A 24,775-nucleotide genomic window follows, 5' to 3' on the forward strand; every position below is an offset into this window, starting at 1 on the left:
TGGGGAATCCACATGTTCTCTGGGCAACCTGTGCCAGTATCTCACCACCCTCACAGCAGACAATTTTTTCTTAAAAATTTAGAAGATGGGCTGGAAAGAATGAAGGTGCTATGTGAGAGATGAAGAGCCATATGTCCTGCAGGAATCCCACCAAGAAGCGAGGTGCTGGGGCAGTTCCAGGCTGACATCCCATCACTGAGCCTGGTCAGTGCTATCGTGTTTAGCTGCAAGGCTGGTGCCAGGAGGATGGTACCACACTCTTTTCGGTGATGCCCAGCAACAGGACAAGGAGCAGTGGCCATAAACTGAAACACAAGAAGTTCTATGAGGAAGAACTTCTTTCCATGGAGGGTGGCAGAGTCCTGGAACAGCTGCCCAGGGAGGCTGTGGAGCCTCCCTCTCTGAAGACATTCCAAACCTGCGTGTCCCCTGCTGCGGGTGACCCTGCCTGGGCAGGGGCTTGGGCTGGGCCATCTCCAGCGGTCCTTTCCCAGCCGAGTCCGTGGAGCTGTGCGGTGCTGGCCCCGCCGGCCGGGCAGGGGGCGGCAGAGCGGCGCAGCGCCCGCGGAAGCGGCGCGGGCAGCGGGCGGAAGCCGGGCCGTGCCGTGCCGTGCCGGGCCGCACACAGCGGAGCACGCAGCCATGGCAGAGCGCATCGAGCAGCGGCTGGAGGATCGCATCCCGGAGCTCGAGCAGCTGGAGCGGGTCGGGCTGTTCACACGCAAAGAGATCCGGTGAGCGGGGCCGGGCCGGGCCGGGCCGGGCCGGGCCGGGCGGGCGGGGAGCGCACGTGGGGCGGCCGGCAGCGCTGCGGGCGCTCAGCTCCGCTCCTCTCCCGCTCATCTCCCGCTCCTCTCCCGCTCATCTCCCGCTCATCTCCCGCTCATTTCCCGCTCCCGCAGGGCTGTCCTGAGGAAAGCCTCGGCTCTGGAGTACAAGATCCAGCGGAGAGCGCTGCGGAAGGAGGATTTCATTAATTACATCCAGGTAGGCTTCACCGAGCGGCAGCGCGGGGCAGATCTCGGTGCGGACCCAGCTCAGGCAGACGCGGGTAGTTTTGCAGTGACCCACGCTGGAAACAGGTCAGAAAGAGGAGACCCCTCCTCACCGGTCCCTGGTGTTCACCTGTGAGCGGCTGTGGGCACCAGAGTGTGACACACCGCCGGGAGTGTGCCCAGGTTTGGGGTCAGGCTTCTCTCGTTGTGACCTTTTCCTGGAGTTCCTTTGTCTCTCCGGGGATGTAGAGCTCCCAGTTCCCTGGTATGCTGTGCAAATTGTAGGTAAGGGGGATTAATAACTTCAGTATTAGGAAAAGGTTCCCGAAAGGGTGGAAGAGGCTCCACAGGGAATGTTCAGGAGCCTGACAGAGCTCAAGGAGTGCTTGGTTAAGGCACAGGGTGGGATTGTTTGGCTGCCCTGTGCAGGGCCAGGAGTCTCAGAAATGTAGTGACCCAGCCAAAAATCACTGTTTATGTTTTCTTGACTGTAATGTTTATTGTCCACCTGATCATCTGTAACAAACTTGATGTTGCTTTTTCTTGCCATGCTTTTATGGGCCTCCACATTTGCTTTTAAATATTTTTTTCTTCCCGTTCTAGTATGAAGTCAATCTGCTGGAACTGATCAAGAAGAGAAGAGCAGTAAGTTTGTCAGTTGTTAAGAGTGCAAAATATTTTATGCCAAATTTTTTATTGTAATAAAATGAGGTTTTTTTTCCTCCTAGCGCATTGGTTATTCGTTTAAGAAGGATGAAATTGAGCACTCTATTCTGCATAGAGTCCACAGCCTGTTCAACCGAGCTACAGGGAAATGGAAAGTAAGTTTCTTTGTACTGAGATTTGGAATTCTTTTTTTTTTCTGCATGCCAGGTCATTGTACCAAGGGTGTGTTGCTTGCCTGTCATTGTACAAGCGATTTTATACACTGTGAGGTTGATTCTCTTCTTTTTTTGATGTCCAACAGGATGATGTCCAGCTCTGGCTTTCCCATGTTGCATTTTGCAAGCAGTGGGTGAGTTTTCAAATCCTGATCTTACCCAGGTTGAGACTGGTGCTTATTCACGCATCTGAAACTTGATTTAAAGATAGGGTTATAACCTTTACTGCTACATGCTGTAATACTGAAATAATTTTGATAGTATTGTTGGAGCTGCTTGGGATTTTCACTGATGTGTGTAACTGTAGAGTTTGAGAATAAATTAATATGAAATCTGATGCTTGCAGGGGCAAAGGTGAAGCCGACTGCATTAAATCTGGAGTACTGGTTGGTTTGTGAGAACCATAATATTGGTTATGCCTTCTCTGGAGTGAGTGATTCACTTGTCTGTGAACTGTGATTTTGTTCCAAATATTTATTGTAGTGGCTGTGCTGAAAAGCCTAATTCTGTCAGTTTTGTACTTGATGTACTTTCCCCTGCAAGGCTTCACATTATTCCCAGCATTCAAGTGTCATTTCTGTACTGAAGAAGGTGACTTTGCATGGTGGTGAAGGTGGCCAAAGGAGATACAATCTCTGTCTCAGAAGAGGGCAGTGAAACCATGGGTTTGGGACCTGGGCAACATTTGTGTTGGCTGTGTAGTTCAGAAAAATCTGAGTTAGCCATACTACTCCAATGTGGTGACATTTAAATCCTGATTACTGCTGAGTAAATATGAGAAACTTTCTACTGTAGATAAAGTAACAGAGAAGCATCTTTTTGGAGCAATTGTACTACAGCTTTTAACCCTCCCTACTGAAGCTTTGATTCTGGGGGTTCAATTCAGTACCAGAGTGGGTGAAACAAAACTGCTTCTTTTACAGAATGCAAAACATCAACTCAGCAAGGTGTTTTCTACCATGTTGGCCATTCATTCCAATAAACCAGGTAAATAACACAATGTGAGTGCTGCATAAATGCCTCAGCACAGGTTGTGTGGTGTTGGTTTAAATTCTTGTAGATCTCAGTTGGGTTAAAGTTCCTGCTTTCTGTTTTTTGCCTTGCTGCTGCTTCAGAGAAGGGCTCTGACAGGGATTGTGCTGAGCAATCATAAAGGGATGGGAAAAAGGTCAGAATGAGCAATTCCTAGGTGGACTGGGGACCCAGTAGATGTAGAATTGGGAGATGTCAAGTTCCCGTGACTGCTTTTTGGCTTTTGAAGACATCATTAGATCTGTAGCTAAACCAGATTAAACTTCCTGGATCTGCCTGTCTGCTTCACAGTTTTACGTGGGGGATAATCAGTCTTATTCTGGTGCTGAGCTCGTGTTGTGAGGTCAAATAAAGTTATTTGTGTCACATTGCAGCACTGTGGATTATGGCAGCAAAGTGGGAAATGGAGACACGACTGTCATCAGAAAGTGCCAGGCACTTGTTCCTTCGTGCTTTGCGCTTCCATCCAGAGTGCCCCAAACTTTACCAAGAAGTGAGTTCCTCTTTTTCTCCTATGACCATTTACTTGAGCAAACAGAGCAAATCAATTCGATTTCCCAGATCTGTCTGAGACAACTGGAAAAACTCATTTTTCAATCAGCAGGAAAATGTCAAAAATATTTAAAAAACCAACCTCAAAATTCCTTTCTAAGGTACTGTTAAGCTCTGCTAGGATGTAGTTGTCAAGATCAGTGTGGCATCCCCAATCTTTGTTGGGGAACTTGGTTTTCTTTGGGGGCAAGTTAAAGAATGACTAAAAAATGATTATTGCTACCTGTTGGAAATTTCTGGGCAAATACACAGGGCAGATAGTGGTAGGTGCACAAACCTTCAAAAACGGAGGCTTTTGGACATGTGTGGGATGTGGCAAAGCCTGATTCATATCTCCTCAGAGCTTGTTTTAAGTTTTTTGACTTAAAATTTTATGATTTATCCCCACAGTAATTTCATTTTGTTGTCACTTTTGCAGTATTTCAGAATGGAGCTGATGCATGCTGAAAAACAGAGGAAGGAGAAGAAGGAATTTGAACAAGCAAAGATGGACCTGGTAGGACAGCTAAACTTAAGAGATATTGTCTGCTTGTGTATTACATGTTGAAATCCACACTTTTAGATTAATAGTTTATTTAACAATGGCTTAGAGAAAGTTTTTGTTCATGTCCTGCACCTGTGTGGAGCTTTTCAAGTATTTGCTGATGCTCAGCTCTAATACTTCATACTTTTATTTTTTCTTTGCATTTGTAGCATCTTTTACTACATTACCCAGTCTGAAAATAAACAGTAATTTCTGGAAAGCAATAGTCTTCCTACCTCATTTCTTTATAGTTGTCTTGTGCAAATGACATAAAAATAGACTTGCATGAAGAAAAACATTAATATCTTTGGATTTTTCTTTCCCTGTTTGCAGAAATGTTAGCTGAGAAAGGACAATAATTTCTTCAATGATATGCTTGATATTTCAGGGGGAATTCAATTACTCTGAAGAAATTCTCAATGGGGAAATGGCTCGTGTAGTCTACAGGGATGCTTCTCAGAAAATTAAAGGTGAATGAATGTTTCTTGTAGTTACTCATTAAGAAAATTGTAACCTTTAACCCAATTCTGCAGTAGGCAATGCTGACAGACTTGGCTTCAATGCACACACGGAGATCCTTTTTTCAAATACACCATTTTTCCAGTAGAACCTGTTTAATGCCAGAGTATAAATGAATGGGGCTGGTAGTTCTGATTGCATGTCTTTCCTGCAGGCTGACATCTCTTCCAGCACAAAAACTTTCAGGCTGAAGAGGCCAAGTGCTGGGTTACAGCCTCAAAACTTGATAATTTAAAAAAGAAAACCAAAGGACAGTTCAGAATTAAATGCCTTTTTTACTTTGCTGAACATTAGATCACAAATAATCAGCTACCACTAGTGGGAAAAAAGTGAAAATTCAGACTAATAATAAACCAGGCTAAATTATTTTACATTAAACAGGTTGGTAAAAATCAGCCATTTTATTGAGAGAATTGGGTAAAATAGCTGCAAACTAGCAGCAGATATCGTTGAGAACTCATGATAGATGGGGATATTTTGGAAGACTGGGCAAAATACAGTAATGAACATTGAAAATCAGTGGGGAAAAGGACACTAGAGGAAATTTCAGAAAGAGTTTGCTTAATTTAATTTCCTGGAGAAATACTGGAAAAAACAAGCATACAAATGATTTATAAGCACCTAAAAATAGTAAGGTGAGTAATGGCTGGTGGGGGTTTACAATGATCTGATTGTGTCCAGATCAAAACTTGGTGTTTTCAAAGGTAAATTGCAGAGATACAAACCACAATTCGTGGACATCTCTTTGGTGCAGCTTTGAGAGATCTGTCCCAAGTGTGGAGCATTTTGTTGTTTCTTGCCAGAGTCAAGTGAGGGAGTCGAGGAGATGCTGATTAAATTTGAATGTGGAACAAAGCTACAGAAATGCAAAGTGCAATTGATGTAGTGTGTTGAGGACTTCTTCAGCAAATACTCCACCTGATAGTTTTATCTTCTCTTGAAATGTAGGTGTTGAGTTCCAGCTGGCTGTGCTCTCTATTGCAAAGCTCTTTGATTTTACCCAAGATTTGCAAAAAGAAATCCTTGAAAGGTGAGTTGTGGCTTTGTGTTGTGTTTTTATTTTGTTTTGATTTGGTTTTTAAGAAACATGTTCTTATTAGTTCTCTAATTTATAGTGGATTGGCTGGACTTTCAGAACTAAAGGCTGTTCCTCTAGGGAAATAGTGTTAAGGCTTATGTGAAGTCCTTTAAGTAAAATAAAAGCATGATCTTTACAAGAGGATACTTGTATCTAACTTCAGAAAGGGCTTTAAAAAGCTGCTAAGAAAATTTAGATAAAATACAGTTCTTACTGAATAATTACTGCACTTAGTCTCTGTAAATTCATTGCAGCAACTGTGGATTTCTCTAGTGTACTTTGGTGAGGTTTTTGCATCTTTTGTTTCTCCAGTTGTCCCTCTCAACAGAAAGATCTCTCTTGACAGCTCCCTGTCCGTTTCATGTTATTTCTGGAGAATATCCATATTAAATAATATTTTTAAAAGCTAATATTTTAGCTTTTAAGGAAAGAAAAATACTTCTTTTCTGACATTGGGTTACTTAGCAATCAACTACATTTCTCTAGCAATATAACGACCCTCTTAAGCATGCCTGCAGGTGCAGAGGGTGGCTGGGGGCTGTTACAGGCAGGCTGGGGGCTGTTACAGGCAGGCTGGGGGCTGTTACAGGGTGGCTGGGGGCTGTTACAGGGTGTCTGGGGGCTGTTACAGGGTGGCTGGGGGCTGTTACAGGGTGGCTGTGGGCTGTTACAGGGTGTCTGGGGGCTGTTACAGGGTGTCTGGGGGCTGTTACAGGGTGGCTGGGGGCTGTTACAGGGTGTCTGGGGGCTGTTACAGGGTGTCTGGGGGCTGTTACAGGCAGGCTGGGGGCTGTTACAGGGTGGCTGGGGGCTGTTACAGGATGGCTGGGGGCTGTTACAGGGTGTCTGGGGGCTGTTACAGGGTGGCTGGGGGCTGTTACAGGGTGTCTGGGGGCTGTTACAGGGTGGCTGTGGGCTGTTACAGGGTGTCTGGGGGCTGTTACAGGCAGGCTGGGGGCTGTTACAGGCAGGCTGGGGGCTGTTACAGGGTGTCTGGGGGCTGTTACAGGGTGGCTGTGGGCTGTTACAGGGTGGCTGGGGGCTGTTACAGGCAGGCTGGGGGCTGTCACAGGGTGGCTGGGGGCTGTCACAGGGTGGCTGGGGGCTGTCACAGGGTGGCTGGGGGCTGTCACAGGGTGGCTGGGGGCTGTTACAGGGTGGCTGAGGGCTGTTACAGGGTGGCTGGGGGCTGTCACAGGCAGGCTGGGGGCTGTTACAGGGTGGCTGAGGGCTGTTACAGGGTGGCTGAGGGCTGTTACAGGCAGGCTGTGGGCTGTTACAGGCAGGCTGGGGGCTGTTACAGGGTGGCTGGGGGCTGTTACAGGGTGTCTGGGGGCTGTTACAGGGTGGCTGTGGGCTGTTACAGGGTGTCTGGGGGCTGTTACAGGGTGGCTGGGGGCTGTCACAGGGTGGCTGGGGGCTGTCACAGGGTGGCTGGGGGCTGTCACAGGGTGGCTGTGGGCTGTTACAGGCAGGCTGTGGGCTGTTACAGGCAGGCTGTGGGCTGTTACAGGGTGGCTGGGGGCTGTCACAGGGTGGCTGGGGGCTGTCACAGGGTGGCTGGGGGCTGTTACAGGCAGGCTGGGGGCTGTTACAGGCAGGCTGTGTTCAGTTTGCAGGCCAGCTATGCTGATGATCCCCTGACCTGGGACTACCTGGCCCGCCGGGAGCTGGAGCTGGGCTCCCTGCAGCCCACAGAAAACACCACCAAACAGAGGAAAGTCTCAGACATGGCCCAGAGGGAGGAGCGGTGCTGTGCAGTGTTTGACGAGGCTGTGAGAGCAGTGCCAACAGGTGAAATGTTCTGCCTGCATTTTAATGTTTGTTTCTGGTACTTGAGCAGCCAGTGAAAGCCTTGAAGAGGGTGATGGCGGGCTCTGCTATACCCAAGAGAAGGCAAGCAGTCCTTAGATGCTACCTCTTGGGATCTATTTTATGTGTTATTTGGGTTATTTTCCATTGTATTTATGCTCTTGGAGGAGCTGCTTAGCAAATGTGAGTCTGTTGCTGGTCAGCTGTGAGTAAGCAATGGTTTTGAGTTGCCAGGGGAGTGGATATCCAGCTTTAGCCTCTGGTATTGTTCTTATTTGTAAAGGAGGTTGTCAAGGGACTCAAACTTGCTGCTGTACAGCCTTTAAAGCCATAGAATATTTTGGGTTAAAGGGGATCTTTAAAAGTCTCAGCTGAACTAAGAGCCTGATGCTCTTTACAAAGAGTTACTGCCTGCAGCTTGGACTGGGGAGCTATTTTAAAGTGTAATGTTATAAATCTAGGGCCTCTCTTGTAATACAACATTTTAAGACAAAGTTGGCATTGACACTTTGTATCATTTGTATCTTTGTATTTCTTAAAGACAAATATTTGTACTTATTCTTGTGATTCTGTAAAGTGTAATGTTATACCTTTGCTTCTACAGAGGACATGTGGAAATGCTACATCACTTTTTGCTTAGAGAGGTACAACAGAAAAACCAACAGTGGAGAATTAAAGCAAAAGGTAAATTAGGAATTAATACTAACAAATCATCCCAATTTTTATTGACTTCTGTAATACCTCTGACAGGAAGCAAATATATTTTTACATTTTATCAAAATACCTGTGGCCATCATTAAAAATAACTTAATCTCAACTGGGAGGATCACTTTTACTGCCAGGCTCACGGGTGGCCTGCCTGGACACGATTAACCTGGGCATAAACCAGCCTTGTCAGTAAAGGACAGTGACCTCCTTGCATGAAAGACTTGTTAATCATGGAATGGTTTGGGTTGAAGGGGATCTTGAAAATTCACCGACACCTCCTTCAAACCTGTGCTTGTTCAAAGAAGAGGATGAATTAAAATGACTCTTGCAAATAAGTCTGAGTAAAGTTTGGTGCTGGCACATGGGTAATTTAATTATGTATCCCCGGTAAGGTATGACTCAGTGAATTAATTAATTATCCTGTGCAACTTGCTTCCATAGTATTACACTATAAGAACAATGCAGTTTTGTTCTTTGCTCCTTAAGGAAGACAAGTAAATGCTGAGATTTCCACTTTATCTTGAAATGTTTGCAGGTACCTAGAGCATTAAACACATAATGTGTAATTAGATATTCACTGATATCATACACAGTTCAGTGGGCTTCTTGGAATGCTGGGATCTGGTATAATATGGAATCAGGGAATAATGCTTGTTTTCTTTTTTTTCTTCTCTGTCGTTTCTAGAGGCTGGAGAGGACACTGAGTGTGTTCAGCAGAGCCCATGAGTCCAGGCTGCTCTCAGAAGCTCTCTACAAGCAGTGGGTAAGAACTGACACAGAAGAAACAGATCCTGAGCCTTTCCTGCATTATTTGTATGTCTGTCCTTGTCATTTTGAGTAGACACAAAGATGAACAGTATTGGTTCAAAGCCCTGCTTTTTAACAAGCCGTATCTGGTGGGTTTTAGCTTCAGCTCTTACTGGACTCCAGCCTCTCTGAGAAGGCTGTGGAGGTGGCAGAAGCTGCAAGCAGGCACTTCAGCCAGTCCGTGGAGACGTGGCAGACGAGGCTGCAGGTGCTGATCCAGCTGAAGAAGGATGATGTGACCCCGTGTTTTGAAGAAGCCATTAAGCATGTGAAATCTAAGGTCTGTGCTGGTTTAATGCTGGTTTTATGCACTAATCTTGGCCTGGAAACCACTGATGATTGGTTGTTTTTTTTGTTTGGTTGGTGTTGGTTTCGGTTTTTTTTCATTGTTGGTTTTTTGGGGGTTTTGTTTTGTTTTATTTTGTTTTTTTGTTTTGGGGTTTTTTGTTTGGTTTTGGGTTTTTGTTGGTTCATTTTCTTGTTGTTGTTACTGTTTTATTTACAAGGCTGTGAAAGTCCCCTAAGCACATCTTTAAGGTCAGAAACAAGAACCTGACATTTCACATGCAAATTGCATTCCTGGGTATTACAGAATTGTCAATTCACTTAAAATTCACATTTTTAAAGTCTGAACACTTACAGGTGACATTTTACATAGTCTAGCAGCGAGCTGGTATTTGTGTCTTAATGGAAAAATGTGTTTCCCTTTCTTCACTGTCTGACACACCAAATGCCTGTGTGGTATTTCAAGTACTGAATTACCTGTGTGCTCACCTGCTCTGTTCCATTTCAAACCCTGGGCACAACGAGTGAGGAAACAGGAGGGTTTCTTTCCTTTTTGTTCTTGGAAGTCACCTCTGTGTACCGTAGTGCAGAACTTGGTTCTCATCCCTGGCAACACAGCTGTCCAGCTGAGGATGATTTATCCTGTAAGGGAGGAAGGAAATTGGAAATTATTTCCGTGGTCAGTTCAAAGTTGTCTTTCCACGAGCCATGTCCAAAGGGTATTTTTTATGGCAAGTAATACAGAACCTGATGGCTGTGTTGCTGTCTGTTTCTGTAAATCAGTGTCACTGCATTTCAGCCATTTGATGTGTTTGCTGACCTTGCAGGGCACTTTGCCATTGTGGACCCTCTGGGTGAAATGGAGTGAGGGCACAAACAGCAAGGAAGACACAGAAGCTCTCTACCAGGTACTTGGCTAATCAAAATCTGTTTTTATGTCTGTGTCAATAAAATGGAACAATGTGTGTCGACGGAACATGTAACAAATTGGGCCCTTTAATTGTAGGTTATGTACTAAGTTTATTTTTTGCCTTTTTTTTTTTCCTTTTGAATTTGCAGAGATCCTTACATGCCACAACACCCGCTGAATCTGTGACTATGAAAGAAATGTATCTTGACTGGACTTACAGAAATTGTGGTTATAAGAAAGTTAAGAGACTCTTTACCAGGTAAAAAACCCACCAACCTTCAAACCTGATTATTCTAGGGAATATGTTAAAATTCCTTAAGTCTAAAGTCACTTATTTTATTTCAGCCTGTGTGAAAATCGTCCATTTTCACTTGACTTCTTCAGGAAGATAATCCAAATAGAAAAGGAGCAAGTAAGTTGTTGACTATCCAAGTAATGCTTTGTGTGTGTAAAATACAGTTCTAACTTGGAATCTAAACAGGAAGCAGAGTAGTGGTGTTAGTCTGTGATCAGTTTGTGTTTGTTCTCTGCAGCTGATTCACAGGATGCGATACAAACCCAAGTTCCATGGTAGCTAATCTTCAGCAGTGTGTGCGTGTAATTGCCACGACTCTCTTCCTTTATCAGAATCTAATCATGCTGCAGATTCACTTCTGTACAAAATAAATGGCCTTTTACTACCTTCCTATTTCAGGAATCCTGCAAAATGCTTCATCTGAGAGAATACTATGAACGTGCCTTGAGGGAGTTTGGTTCAACAAATACTGGTAGGGGGGATTCTGGTTTTTATTATTTATTCATTCATTCACTGCTGCCTCTTTTATTTCCATCCATTTCATAAGGTACCTGTTTGTGCTTGCTGTCATGCAGAGTGGAACTTATTTCTCCTGTGTCAGTGAGTGTAGGACACTGCAGGGACCCTCCACTGTCAGCCCAGCTCTTTGGCACTGAGATGGCTTCAGCACAATTTGGAGCAAATCACGTTTAGACACTGGCTGGCATAAGAAATGTGCATCACTTTAAATTTGGATTTATGAGCAGTACGGAGCTATATAATTATAACCAGGATTTCTGCAATATTCCTTGTAAGAAAGTACACAGCTCAGTTATTGTTGCATTATTTATGAAGACATCACTGTTCCAGCTGGGAATAGAACCCAGGGTTTTGCTCCTCAAGGTGCTGGACATTGTAGTTTCACAAAGTAAACCCTATTGCATTAATATCAAAGATACTTAGAGAGTTTCTAGTTGGGCTTGCTATGTTTGTTAAGTAATATCTAGTCAAAATCTAATCAGAACTTTCATTTTTCTTTTAAAGACCTCTGGCTGGATTATATCAAGGAGGAGCTAACTCATCCCCAAGGCAAACCAGAAAACTGTGGGAGCATTCACTGGCGAGCCATGAAGATGTTGCAGGGAGACCTGGTGGAAGATTTTGTTTCTAAATACACTTTGTTGCAAACTGGACATTTATGAAAAACTATACATAGTTATAACATGACTGTGCATTTTTAAATTTCTTTGTACAAAGGTAAATATGTTCCTGGATTTTATTAAAGTTTACCTTCTTTACCCGTTTTTTGCTATCCTTGACTGTTTACAGAGCACAAACCTGAGAAATCAACATAAATGCTATCCTTGGACCAACAGCAATGTAGGGAAAGTACAAGAATGTGCAGCAAGTGCAATTTGTGCAATTTCCTGATGACTGAAGGGTGACAACAACAATACAGGGAAATATTTCTTGATTTTGCACTCAGGTAGAAATTGCAGCTCCTCTCAAGCAATGAATTCCAGCAACTTAACTAGCTGGGAATAAAGTTTGGAGCAGCAGTCTGGTAAGATTCTTCCTTCTGTGACCAGATCTGAAGTACATCCTGCTTTTGTGTTTCCCAAGCTTTTAGCTTGGCCATCTCCTGTATCCCCAATAGTTCTCTGCCACCTCATTGTCTGACATTGAGATTTCCTTACTGATAATCACTTACCCTCTCCCAACTTCTTATGCTGTTACTCCCTCTCCTGAACCACTTCTTGCTTCATCAGTTGCACAACTAGAAGTTTTTAGGTGCGAAGTTTGGAGTATTTAAAGTCCAACAAAGCTGGTAACTCCATCATTTAGAAAGTGGGCCCTTTTTTGTCGGCTCTTCTGGTTTCTGGCAGAACTTTGCCGTTCTCCCCAGGGATACACATTCCCTGCGAGCACATGTGCCCGGCACCTCCCTCAGCTGTTCAGCCGAGGTGCTTCCTGTCTCTCCATGTTCTTAGCACGCTGCTACCACCAGGCCGGAAGGAAATTGTTATCTTTTGGCAAGGGGAACACGCCACGCAGCCATGAGGGCTATTGATACTTTATTTACAACTTCAGGAGCGAAAAGGTGCTTTCTCAGAGCTCTTACGCTTGTGTTTGTCCAGGGTGCAGTCTCCATTACACGGCAGTGTTGGGTCATGGCTGCAGTCAGTGACCTCGGAGGTCTTTCCAGCCCAGTTGTGCACCCTGGGCTCTGCAGGCTGGGCTCTCTGGGCGGTCGGGGCGTTGCAGGCACCGAGGCTGGAGCGGGAGCTGTCCCACGGTCGCTGCCGGCCTCTGGTCCCGGTGCCGCACGCTTTCCCCCGGGCACAGCCGCCCGGCTGGCGCTGCCAGGGCCGCCGAGGGCCGGGCGGGCCCGGGCGGTCGGTGGTACCGGGCGGGCCCGGGCGGTCGGTGGTGCCCTCGGGCCCGGGCGGTCGGTGGTGCCGGGCGGGCCCGGGCGGTCGGTGGTGCCCTCGGGCCCGGGCGGTCGGTGGTGCCGGGCGGGCCCGGGCGGTCGGTGGTGCTCTCGGGCCCGGGCGGTCGGTGGTGCCCTCAGGCCCGGGCGGTCGGTGGTGCCCTCAGGCCCGGGCGGTCGGTGGTGCCGGGCGGGCCCGGGCGGTCGGTGGTGCCCTCGGGCCCGGGCGGTCGGTGGTGCCGGGCGGGCCCGGGCGGTCGGTGGTGCCCTCGGGCCCGGGCGGTCGGTGGTGCCCTCAGGCCGCGCCGCGGGCTCGGCCCGGAGGTTCGGCGGTCCGGGGAGCGCGGGGCGGGCAGCGGAGGCGGCGGGGCCGCCGTGAGGGCTCGCCCGGAGTCCACACCCTGCCCTTGGCCACCGGCCCCGGCCCCTGCGGGCCTCGGCTGCCCTCACCCACCGCCGGCTCCTCCTTGTTCCACTGGAAGCGTGAGGGGAACTCGCCGTCCCCTTCTCCGTGCGCCCATCAAGCGCAGCTGAGGGTTCCCTCTGCTCTCCACCCATCTTGGTCCAGCCCCTCAGGGCTGTTGGAGGGTGCCCCTCGGCGTGTGGGCTCCCACAGAGTGGCTGACTCCGTGTTAGTACTTTTTCCTCAGATTTCCTCCTTCATTACCTCAGATGCTTTCACAGAGTGCTGCCGTTCCCAAAAAGGCACGTTTTGTGTCGGGGCTGTGGGGGTGAGTGAGGAGATGGGCTCTTCTGTGTTGGCTAATGCTAGGGGTGACCTATGGCGGCAGCAGCGGAATTAGCCATACCTCTGCGCACTTACCTTCTAAAGTGAAAGCCTGATTGTTTTTAAACTTCTGATTCCTCAAGGGAAGAAATGGAGACGCTCGGGAACACTGAAATGTGTTTTGTGAGCTCTCAGAGGCGCTACTGCATTCTTTAAAACTGTTTTGTAGGTGATGGCTGCTGCCACTGAGGCTGCAAACTCTGAGGGGAAACAGCTTCCTAATAATACAGAAACTGTGATCTGGGAGCCCAGAAAAGGTAGGACAAAATGAAGCAGGTCACAAATATTGAAACTTGTGCACTACTTGAGAAATATACTTAAAACCTTTTTAGTGATGCTCGGGAAATGGCTCTTTACTAACCACACTAAATTATTTCCTTGTAGATACTTGTGTATGCCTAGATACATGAGTAATTAATCAATATGATTTTTTTTTTTTTAAACCAGAGCCATGTGTTTTGTTTTGGGTTGTGTTTTTTAAATAACTACAGGTGAATGTGGTGAAACAAGACTGCTGGGTCCTTTGCCCTAGTTTACAGAGTCATTTTCCTACAAGAGTCTGTGGAAAATCCTGATTTGTGCTGGTGCTGTGGTGCAAGGCTATGTCCACTCTTCCCAAGCATCTGAAATGTGAAGCAGCTCTGTAGGGATATTACATATATAGGAAACTGCATGTATTACAATAAGATTAGTAGTCACAAAGTGCATTTGTGTACCTCTCTGAATTATTGTGTGCTGAGCGCTTAATTACTCGTTTAATTTCTGAGTGTATCTGTTGGTGCTTTCTACTGGTTTTAGAACATTTGCTGCAGAATATTCCAAATGTTCCTGATGGCAAGTGTGAAGAAAGTGAATCTGCTTCTACCTCTCCCAATGAAGGCGATGTCAGTGGCTCTACTGATGAGGGCTGGTGCAATATATATGCTTACCTGGATCTGTGGGATAGTGAAGTTTCCGATATACCTGAGTCTTCAGGGCATCAGGATGCATCTGAGCATGAGGCAGAGGACTGGGATAAAGAGTTGGAGGAGTCCACATGTGGCCCTTATGGTGAGTACACGTTTACTTGTGCTTCACTTGAATTCTGGATAGCTGGAGGTGGGTGCTTTGCAGGAGAACGTGCTCAAGTAACTCCATGTTCTATTTTGGGAAGCAATTTCTTCTTGTGTTGACCTCCTGGATATGTAATGCACAATTTTGTTGTCAAATACAGGATTTAAAGGTGGTGTTGTGGAGTTCACATGAAACTCTTGCTTGAGCAATTGAATTCTTAGGGAGTGGCATGGTAAGGAGGGGAATCCTGTGTTTGTGTTGAGTTTCTCTGGTGAAGCAAGTTTCCAGTAGTGTATCTTTATTATTCTGAAGCAGAAGACACAGGTACATGGTGTGCAGGAATTAATATTTTTTGTATAAAAATTCTTCAAGAAAATTCAAGACTGTTCATTATAATGTCTCTCTAGAGCATGGAGTTGTTTGGAACAGTGCTGAATATTGTTTGCTGCTTTTACTGTAGTTTTTCTGACTGTGTTGTTTCGGGTTTTGTTTGTTTGTTTGACTTTGGTTTTGCTGAAGCTTGATCCTCCTAGGTGGTTATGCACATAATCAGTCCCACGGACAGAAGTGGCAGCGAATAGAAGGAGTTTCACTCACACCTTTAGAGTTGAATTGTTCCTCCAGTTTGTAACTTGTTTTTATGAGACCCAAGAATCTCAACCTTCCATTGGCCAGGCTGGTTCTTAGCACAGAACGGGTGGATGGAGTTCAGCCACCAGTGACTGATAACCTGCTGTGTCTTTGTGGATGCAGAATAGAAAATTCCATTTTCTTCTCATTAATGTGTATCTTTTTGTAATGAATACAATTTTCTTTGCTAAGGAAATATGAACTCTCTGTTTATTCTAATCCTATAATCAAAATAAACTTTTGTATTTAAATTCCATTGTTTGACAATGGAAGAAAGTGAGAAAGTTTTTGCAGCCTTTCTGTAAAACCATTCTGATTTTAAAATGGAAATACAGTATTGGTTTTTCACAGTGGGTAATCCGAGAAAAAGACTGTTCCCTTTTTGGAGTTTTTCCCTCTCTTCCATTCTGAGCTTTTCATTTTAATCTCTTACATGCTCAAATTTATGGAATGTTTCGGATTTTGTACTGGAACTGTTCCTCTTTTCCCTCTTTATTTAACTTTCTCATCCCACCTGTAGCTCTTTAAATCCTCACAAACGAAGGCAGCTGTGATTCTTGGATTCAGGTCCTTCTGAAAGACACTGAGTACAAGTGTCTGAGTTGTTAACTGCTACAAATACAAAAATGTGCTTGATTGGTCATTTTATGGTTTTTTAAGTGTCTTAAGCTCTTGCTGTGATGGTTTGTTTGGCAGTGCTGCTGGAAGGCTGACACGTGGGATACTGTGTTGGTCCTCTGCTCCTCCACACTCTGGGCTTTTTCTTTGCTCAGTGTCTGCTGGCTAGAAATCTTTCTGCTTCTGTTAAAACACTTTGCCCTATTTTTGTGCTAGATTGGTTAAATACAGGCCCATTAGGCTTAATTCTAGCCTAGTGGAAATGTTGTTCAGAGCCAGCTTTTGCAGGACTCCACCCTCCCCTTCTGTCCAGTGACCCAGTTCTTAAAGGGTTTGGAGGGCTCCACATTGGGTTGGTGTTATGAAAACTGCAGGAAAAGGGAAGGCAAATATAAGTAATTATTTCATCAGTCTTTTATTCCCAAGGAAATTGTGAAAAAACTCCATGCCTTGTAAGAGCTGGTGCCAGACATTCTGAGTCCCAGGTGTATCACTGAGCTTTCTGAAAAACTGTTTTATCTGTGTGGCATGAACCTTCCTTAAAATGAAGACGTTGCCAAATTCCGTTTTCTCTTTGCCTTTTTTAAGGTCTAATTCGTGAGTGCCGGCAGATCAGATTGAAATAGTGAATATGGAAGATGCTATAGACCTCCTTAATAACCTGCTACACTATTCCACTGCTTTCCTGAGTATCTCCCATGGTTTAAGCCTTTTATTTTATCTTCTTTAGATGCTGACGATCTCTCCTGTGGAAGCTTTGAGGAAAATAATCTTTTCGGCTCCTATGTGTGGAAGGAGGATTGGTTTTACAACCCAGGCTCTTACCACGCTCCTTGCTTTGTTTTCCCACCACGAGTTAGAACAGTTGAGAAGGGCCAGTTTGATGATGCTGATGAATGAGGTTGAGCCTGGTCAGAAATAAGTTTGGCTTCTGTGTTGGATTATGTTCTTCAGTGACTGAACTGTGTCAAGTCTTTTGGCTTTTTTGCAGAGTTGGGCCTGAAGCCAGAAATGTGACACATGTTGTATTTCTCTGGTGTATTTCTGACACCATCTCCATAGTTTTGTTTGTTTCTGAGCTCTTCATAAATTGCCCACCCTTGCCCTGGAGACAAGAGTGCAGGTGCTGGGTGTAAGGAGTCAGTGAGTTTCTGGAGGTTTTGTTTGTATTATACAGATCTATGTTGCTAACTAATTGCTTGAGGAGAAGTATTTGATTTCTAAACTTCTGCTTGTTTGCCAGGCTTCTGTCATTTTTGACATGTTGATCCCTGTGTTTTTGTGTAACTTTCGGTTTTCTTTCCATTTGATGTGTCAGATTGGTTTGGGTAGCTTTAAAAACTCCCCCTCCTTCAAGCTTGTCTGTTGTATTTCCATACGGTTCTAATGTCCATTTGTGATTCTTGTACTGGTGTTTAACAAAATCAGCTGTGATGAGTACACAACAAGTTGTTTTGTGTTTATTTTTATGTATTTCAGCAGAAAGGAATTACAAATACACGATGAACATTTTGCAAATACACGTGTTGATATATAGGGGGCTGCTCTATCCAGTAGGAATGCTGTGTGCTTAAGGCTGCCTCCCAATAAAGATTTCTCCACATCAAACCTTTTTGTGTATGGGCATATTACCCTAGAGCCCCACAGTTGTCTTTATTACATTCTCATGCAGCATCAGATGTGCAGTGACAAAGAAAAGATCTCTGCTCATATATATTGCAGTAAATAATCTCAGTGTCCTGCAACAGTAGTGAATTAAGGTTCCTGATGCCGTTCTGCTGGTTTTGTTGTGGCAAATGAGGAGATGGGAACACAAAATACCTCCACAGAATCCCTGAGAGAAGCGGTGGAGCTGGAGCTATATCCTTCTACCTTTGATGTGAGTTAAAGGAAGTGTTCTCAAATGAAGTATAGAAGGGGATTGAGTGGCTGGTCACCTGAGTAACAATAACCTTCAACGTGCTCATGTTTCATTAGTCACTTCTATCTCAAAAACATTTTCATGGCTTTGTGTTTAGACACTGACTGAGCTGAAGCACAATACAATGGGAGGTTTTGGGTTCTTTTTTCTGTTTTTCTTTTTAGATCATCCAGTGTACGAGACCAAAATAATTCATGTGCTAGTTTAGAAGGAAGAAGTGAACAACACAGTGATATTTCCTCATTATTTTCCTAGAGAGCACAGAAGGACTAGAGCTTGTGAGACAGGAGCTTTTCTTTGGGTACCTTTCAATTCCTGGTTATGTTTTGATACCTACCAGTCAAAGCAGAGTGGAAGTATAGTGTTGACTTTGCAAAAAAGAGGGCCTGATCTTTTATTCCCATTTGATGGAGTGATCTAGGGATTAATATTTCCTTCAAAACTTCCTCAATTACACCAGTAACTGGCTCATCATCTCAAGTGAAAAGGTTGATTTGCAATTATAAATACAGTATTCATAAGGATAAATTGAGTGCAGATTACTGTTGATGTAACAATACACCAGTAAATTGTAAAATTTCCCTCTGAAAACTCCCCGGGTCTTTTGTGAGCCTGCTTATCCTGTGCAGGCCTGGCTGTGGAGGACACGGCCCAAGGCTTCCCTGCAGAGGGCAGCAGAAAATTGTGTGCCCTGCTCGGCGTGTGCTCAGCAGTGTGAGCTCCCCGGGCTGGATTTCTAACACCGACAGCAATTTAGATCAGAGTTCTGCATAGCCCTGTTGTTCCCCAGTGAGGCTGATTCATGGCCCTGATTAGTTTCTCATTTTTTTTTATTTCACTCTGAAGTTATACTTACTGGACTGAAAAATTTCTCCCATGGCTGAGTGAAGAACATCACTTGACTTCAGGCTTAATATATTTTTTTTTTTACTATGCTTGTGGGAGAGATCCCACCGTATTCAATAAAGATGAAACTAATAGAATTCTGTGGAAGCAAACCCATCTTTTGTAGAATTGTTTTAAAAAGATAAGCAAAAAGTCTTTATAACACTGATTAAGATGATTTTTCTTCCTACACAGCTCCAAAATTCTGTCATTTTTGAATCTTCAAGCCATTTTCAATGCACTTTATAAATCAAGGTGGTTGTTTACCCTCTGCCTTTAATTGCAATTAGCCTTGTCTGTCTCAAAGGCCTTATTATTTGTGGAGAAATTGTACTGAATGGCTGCCTTGCTAAGCTGTTTGTATTTGAAAAGACTGTAAACTTTAAAGATTTGTTTTCAGTTTCCGTGTAAGGTTAAAACTGACACCACCCCCTCCAGCTCTGGAAAAGCAGGACTTTGCAGCAGAGGTGCACTGTTCTCTCCAGGGATATGCTGGCAAATACAACTTTGTTCAGCTTGGCCCTGCGTGTTAGGGCAGGGGCTTGACGTAAAGCTTGATCTGAACACTCTCAGACTTCAGGGGGATTAGAAAACCAGATGCAGGCTTCTCAGAAAGCATCTGCCTGGAAGGATTTGAAACCGAGCTCAGGATTCCAGAGTTTCTGCACTACAGAGTGCTTCAAATTCCATTGTGAGTCTCGCACCAAGCCTGTTTTGTGTTGACACAAGCGTGTCATTCTAGGCAGGGATACTCACAATTAAAACTGACATAAGGTAACACATGAACCAGCAGCTCACACCCACAGTCAACCCTCAGCCTGCTCAAATTGTTAGAGGGAACAGAGTGCCTGTCGTAGGACCAAGATCATAAATCCTGGATGAACACAAGAAACACGCTGGCAGTACAAAACTTAGAAATGTCAAAGATCGCTCAGTTAAATGCTCATACAGCTTTTACAAGATTTCCCCTTTCTACACCCACAGTGTAAGATACCATTGAAAGAGCTGAGACCCTGCTACAGGTTAATGGGTTGCTAGGTTCATGTTGTGGGGATGGCATAGGAATGTGGCATAATATGGATACAGCATACAACTTTGAAGCTGCCCTTGCTTTTCTTCTCATTGCCTTACTTTGTAGGTAAGGATAATGACACCAGCTAGTGCTTCAAAACAGCTGAGCAAGAGATTTCTGTGTAGACAGTGAGGTGCTAAGAAATGAAAACAAAACTGAGTTTTGCATTTTCTTTGAACAGCCAGCAAAGAAATGAAAACTTGTTTTGGGTGCATCTGTTGTTTCCTTTGAGACCTACAGGGAATGATTTGCAAGAGGAAATAATTGTAGGAAATGTGTTCATATTTCCTGTTGATAAAGTAGAGCACTCAATTCATACATCAGACTCAGATATTGTTTCTTGCTTTTATATAACCACAAAATACAGCCCATTTCAATGTCTTTTAAAGACACTGCTGCTTCACTTGTTGTTTTGTCCCATCATTTAACTGGTCTGCTTTCACTTTTAAACTGAGAAAATGCCTCCACTGTTGGGGGAACTATATGAATAATTCCACAGACTAAAGGAAAAATGCTGATGGCAGCAGCTCATTCCTGACCATCTGTTGCTTCCAAGGACATCAGTGTAAATCCCCTTGTAACAAAGGTCATTTTGTGGAGCTGGGTAAGTCTCTGTAGGCACGGGGAAGGAACTTGTGATCCTTTACCCTCTGTGGTGCTGTGTTGCACACAGAGACATCGGAAGTTTGAGTATTAGAGGATAAATTAGTGCTGGAGTCCTGGAGTACCAGCTGCTCATAGCACAGCTTCCTAGCTTGGCTAGAAACTGGAACCTACTAAAAAAGCAGCAAAGCACACAATCCCAGTAATTTGGTTTAGTGATGAAACCACTTTAAACATTTGGAGTAGATCTTCAGCTGGTGCAAACTTTGGCAGCTCATTATCCAGGCAGAACCTCTGTCCCTGTATGTGCCCCGTGCAATGCCTGTGTCATCTCTCAGAGAAAGCTGCTGTTCAGGGTTTCATTACTGCTGTGTTTCAGAATTGCTGTGCTCTTAATATAGTGGGCTTTCTTTATGTTCCTTTTAGCTCTGCTGCATTTTTACTTTATGTTACTTCTGCTTTACAGAGCAAAACCCGTGAAAGTGGCTCAATGGTTATATTTATTTCTTAGCAGGTTGTATCTGGTGGGGTTTTTTCCCACGTTGATGATAGCAAGTTTCAGGACATGTAGATGAAATCAGCCTTGGAAAGTTAACTTCTATGATTCAGCAAGTCTTGATTCTTTGGCCTGAATTCTTTTACTCAAATATTTTCTGATCTGCCTACAAATTCTGCCTTTAAGACCTGGAAACTCTTTTCATTGTGATGATGCAGGAATTTAAGAGTGAGTTGTATACATGAATTGTATGTATTTGTGAGCCTGAGGTCTCAGTTTATTGTTTTGTTTTCCTCAGAGGGAAATACTGCTCAGTCCTCTCTGTAACTATTGGTCCTTAGTAAGATGTATATTGAGCAACATTTTCTGTGACATCTGGGGTAACATGGGATGCCAAATTCTCATTGTGCTGCTTTGCAATTTTAATCATGTAGCTACTGTGGACTCCTATTCCAACATTAAACAAGTTATTTAGTATTTCTACACCTGTCTCAGGAACTACTCCAAAACATTCCTGTTCTCACTGAGGAGTTCCTTTGGTTGCTTAACACATTCTGGAAAACATGAAAATTGTTTTACCTCAGATAAAGTAACATAATTCCACTTGTAATCTTCATCCAGACACCAGAGTAAATATGCCACATTGCAATATAGTTCTGGCTGGCCGCAGTTGGTTGGGAATTGTGTAACTCCATGCTCAAATGTCTCTGGGGTAATAAATGGGTGTGACCATGAGATTAAACAGGAGCTATACCCTACAGCAGACACTGCAACCTCCTCCTATGCAACTGGAGATCCAGCTAGCAAGGAAGGTTTTCTAGCTGAGCAGGTCTTCACAGTGTTGCTGGCAACAGTGTGGTAGAATTAGAATAGCAAGGTCAGAGGAGAAACTGAGAGTTCCACCAGAAGCATGGGCAACAAATCAAAATAATTTGGTACAGGAATCTCAGCTGCTGCATTCTCCTTGGAGAAGAACACGTAAGGGAAGTTTGCAAATTCCGTTTCAACTGTAGTTAACTCCTTCAATTACAAACTGAAGCAGGACAAGTAATCTGAAATGAATGCACCAAGGTGGAGTCTGTAAATAGCCACATGCTGAGTCAGCAGTCATCACTGTCTTGTCTACTGTCCCTACTGGATTTGCTGGAATCCCAGACCCCTCTTTGTTCTCAGTGTTGTTTTTATCAGTACCTTCAGTACCATGTTCTTCAAACAGGTCATTATTTTCCAGTCTGAAACACCTTTTACCTTCTGTTTTATTTAGTTTTAGCTTATCTGCATCATTCAGGCTTGATTTGTTTGATTAGGCCTCCATCTCTGCAGCTTGCCAGACGTCTGGTCTTTTTAGTGGGATTGGTCAGACAATATCAAGACAGATAAATATTTCTCAGACTGAGACTGCCTGTCTGCTAGATAAGAACTACATTTAGTTCTATTATCTGCACTAGTGTTAGTAAGTGGATTAGGTTTAATTTGGTCTTTTGGAGAGAAGTGGGCAAACTGTTTCTTCAGAGAGGTCTGGGATTTGGTTTAAAGACAGGCTTTGTGTTGTGGTCTGTAAAGTGCCTTGTAGCCCTGCAGGAATACTTTGTGTGGCTGGTTCGTGACGGCAATTTGGAACGCCAGCCTTAATGATTGTGCTTCTAATTATGTACAGAGGTAAATTCTCAGATGAAAGAATGGGGAGTTTCATCATCTGTCCCATTAAGTGCAGCAGGTTTCTGCTGTGCAGAGGAGTGACTGCCTAAAACTGGCACCTGATAGCTGCAGCAAGGGGAAGGGTTTGTCAGGCACAAGGCACCTTCTGTCCCTCCACAGCAGGCAACTCTGATTAAAGGATGTCTTGACTTCTTAAATGAGCTTTGTCATGGGTTACATTACTGTCATGTATCCTTAAAGTCATTTTTCTCCCCGGAACAAGGGGGTAGATGTGGGCATTTGTCCAGCATGGGTGCTGGGTGGCTGGTGAGTGTTAGTGAACTGGGGAAATTGGTAACACCCAGCCTTTGTGATCCTGACAGCCTCCAAACAAAAGGGCAAAGTTCAGTGTCCTGCTAATGGACTTAACTGTGCCATGATTGAGACTCCAGGTATTTGGGAAATGGCCTCTTTTGCTGCATATCCTGTCAAGTTTGGGTTAGTTACTCCCATTCAGCTTACCTAGGTATTGGATATTGCTAAGGCTTTCATGCCCGCTTCAACCACAGTTCAGTCCTCCAGGCTTGGCAGTAGGATTTCTTTGGTTTCAGGGCTTATCTCTATGGTTTGTGTTTCACTTTCTGCTTGAATTTTCCATTTTGGAAAGATCCTTTCCATTTTTTAATGCAGTTTTGTACCTATTGTCTGCTTCTGCCTGGGGTTAAATTCAGTTTTTGTTTCTGCCTGTACTACAAAGACCCAGCGGAAAGAGAAACGAAAGAAAAATGTTCTCTGTTATGGCAGCGTCCACCTTGTGTAACAACTTGAGGGCTGTATCAGCAGCGAGTGTGGGAGGAGGCTGAAATGAGGCAAATACGGGAGAACACAGAGGGTGCAGTAACTGTGCTCATTTGTACAATGGGAGTGTGCTTCAAGTTTCACTTGATTGCTTCCTCTTTAATTGAAGCCTTGCCTAATTGAGCTGAGAGCTTTCCCTTCTCTAGTTCAGAGTGCCGTGTGTCCTTTTTTTCTCTTTCTTTGCTGTTTTACCTTAGACATGACACTGATGTGAGAGGAATATTTATTTTTAGCTCTTCTTCCCATGATTAATCCATGCAGGTTCTGCGTGACTTTTCAATGCTATTTTAATGATGTAGGCAACAGCTGTTTTCTCCATGTCTTATCAAATATCCTCCATGTTCTAACATAACGTAATAACAAAGAAGTTTCTTTATTCTTGGCTAGCCTGAATTTCCACCCAAGGGATCTCATTGCATCTTTCTATGGGGACTGCAATCTAGGAATAGGTATTTGTGGCTGGATAGGTAGATTCTGCTTTAAACAAATAAGTATAAGTGAGGATTTCATATCCATTTTATATGGATTCTGTTGTTACACTTAGGATGGCAGGGCTAATATTTTTAACAGCTCAGTAGTTTTAACTGTTCTCTTGTTGCTTTGCTAAAATAATGAGTATACCAATCTGCTTTGCCATCAGATGCTGTAGGGATGATTTAATTAGACTAATTTCTGTTTTCATTAACACTTCTATTAACTGTGTTTTAATGCTACTGTTTACAGATTCTTATTTGGGGATTTTTTTTCTACATATTTTCTCTCATCCTTTTTGTTGCCTGTTTACTATCACAAAATTGATACTATAGCAATTGTCTACTTTTACAGGAGGTCTCTCAGTGATATTATCTGACAAAATGTGACACTTGCACTAGTGGCAATGTTGTCCTCTCATCTCCATGGTCCCTCCCAAAGCAGGGTAGCCTGAACTAGAACTCTGCTAGAAAACTAGGAGAAAACCCTGGGAATTATGGCAGTGCTGGCATATCCTGAGAGACCAGAACTGTGATCATGGCACATCTCCCAAATTCCTTCTGACTTCATGTTTTCAGTGCTGATTTTTAAGATCTCTCAGATATTATGGTTTTCAGTGGAGTCTGTCATGTTTAAGAGGTATCATAATTATCCTGAAAAAGTTCTGCATTTGTGAAATAGTTGCTTGCTTTCAAGCTTTTTACAGTCTGCAGTGTACAACAGAGGAATGCAGTTTATTCTTAGGCCTGGAAACTTATTCTGCTACCTAAATGCTTCATCCAACTCACTCATAGTACACAGCATGTTTTTCTTGCTCACCAGTCTTATCTTCAGCAGTGAATTTAAGAAAGCCTTTTGCAGGTGGATCTCATTCTGATATAACATTCTACCATAGCTCAGTGCCAGGTTTATTCATTACCTTTCTATCCATAGAGT

The 24,775-nt window shown here is 44.0% G+C and overlaps 2 protein-coding genes across 2 annotated transcripts; both read left to right on the forward strand.

Annotated features, from left to right (window-relative positions):
• The first annotated feature begins 572 nt into the window (after positions 1-572).
• On the forward strand, positions 573-11,679 carry UTP6 (UTP6 small subunit processome component). The gene is made up of 19 exons (XM_063409666.1): positions 573-734; positions 903-987; positions 1,599-1,640; positions 1,724-1,816; positions 1,963-2,010; positions 2,800-2,863; positions 3,283-3,401; positions 3,879-3,956; positions 4,372-4,453; positions 5,451-5,532; positions 7,193-7,374; positions 7,997-8,076; positions 8,786-8,863; positions 9,008-9,187; positions 10,020-10,100; positions 10,252-10,361; positions 10,448-10,514; positions 10,797-10,869; positions 11,421-11,679. The coding sequence occupies exons 1-19, from the start codon at positions 643-645 to the stop codon at positions 11,576-11,578; spliced, it is 1,794 nt and encodes a 597-aa protein (XP_063265736.1). The 5' UTR covers positions 573-642; the 3' UTR covers positions 11,579-11,679.
• A 2,087-nt stretch (positions 11,680-13,766) lies between these two features.
• Positions 13,767-17,415, forward strand: COPRS (coordinator of PRMT5 and differentiation stimulator). Its single transcript, XM_063409811.1, has 3 exons — positions 13,767-13,851; positions 14,393-14,644; positions 16,626-17,415. Exons 1-3 carry the CDS (start codon positions 13,767-13,769, stop codon positions 16,793-16,795), a joined length of 507 nt encoding a protein of 168 aa, XP_063265881.1. The 3' UTR covers positions 16,796-17,415.
• Positions 17,416-24,775: the final 7,360 nt, after the last annotated feature.

Source organism: Prinia subflava, chromosome 12, assembly GCF_021018805.1.
Source record: "Prinia subflava isolate CZ2003 ecotype Zambia chromosome 12, Cam_Psub_1.2, whole genome shotgun sequence".
Classification (NCBI taxonomy): domain Eukaryota; kingdom Metazoa; phylum Chordata; class Aves; order Passeriformes; family Cisticolidae; genus Prinia; species Prinia subflava.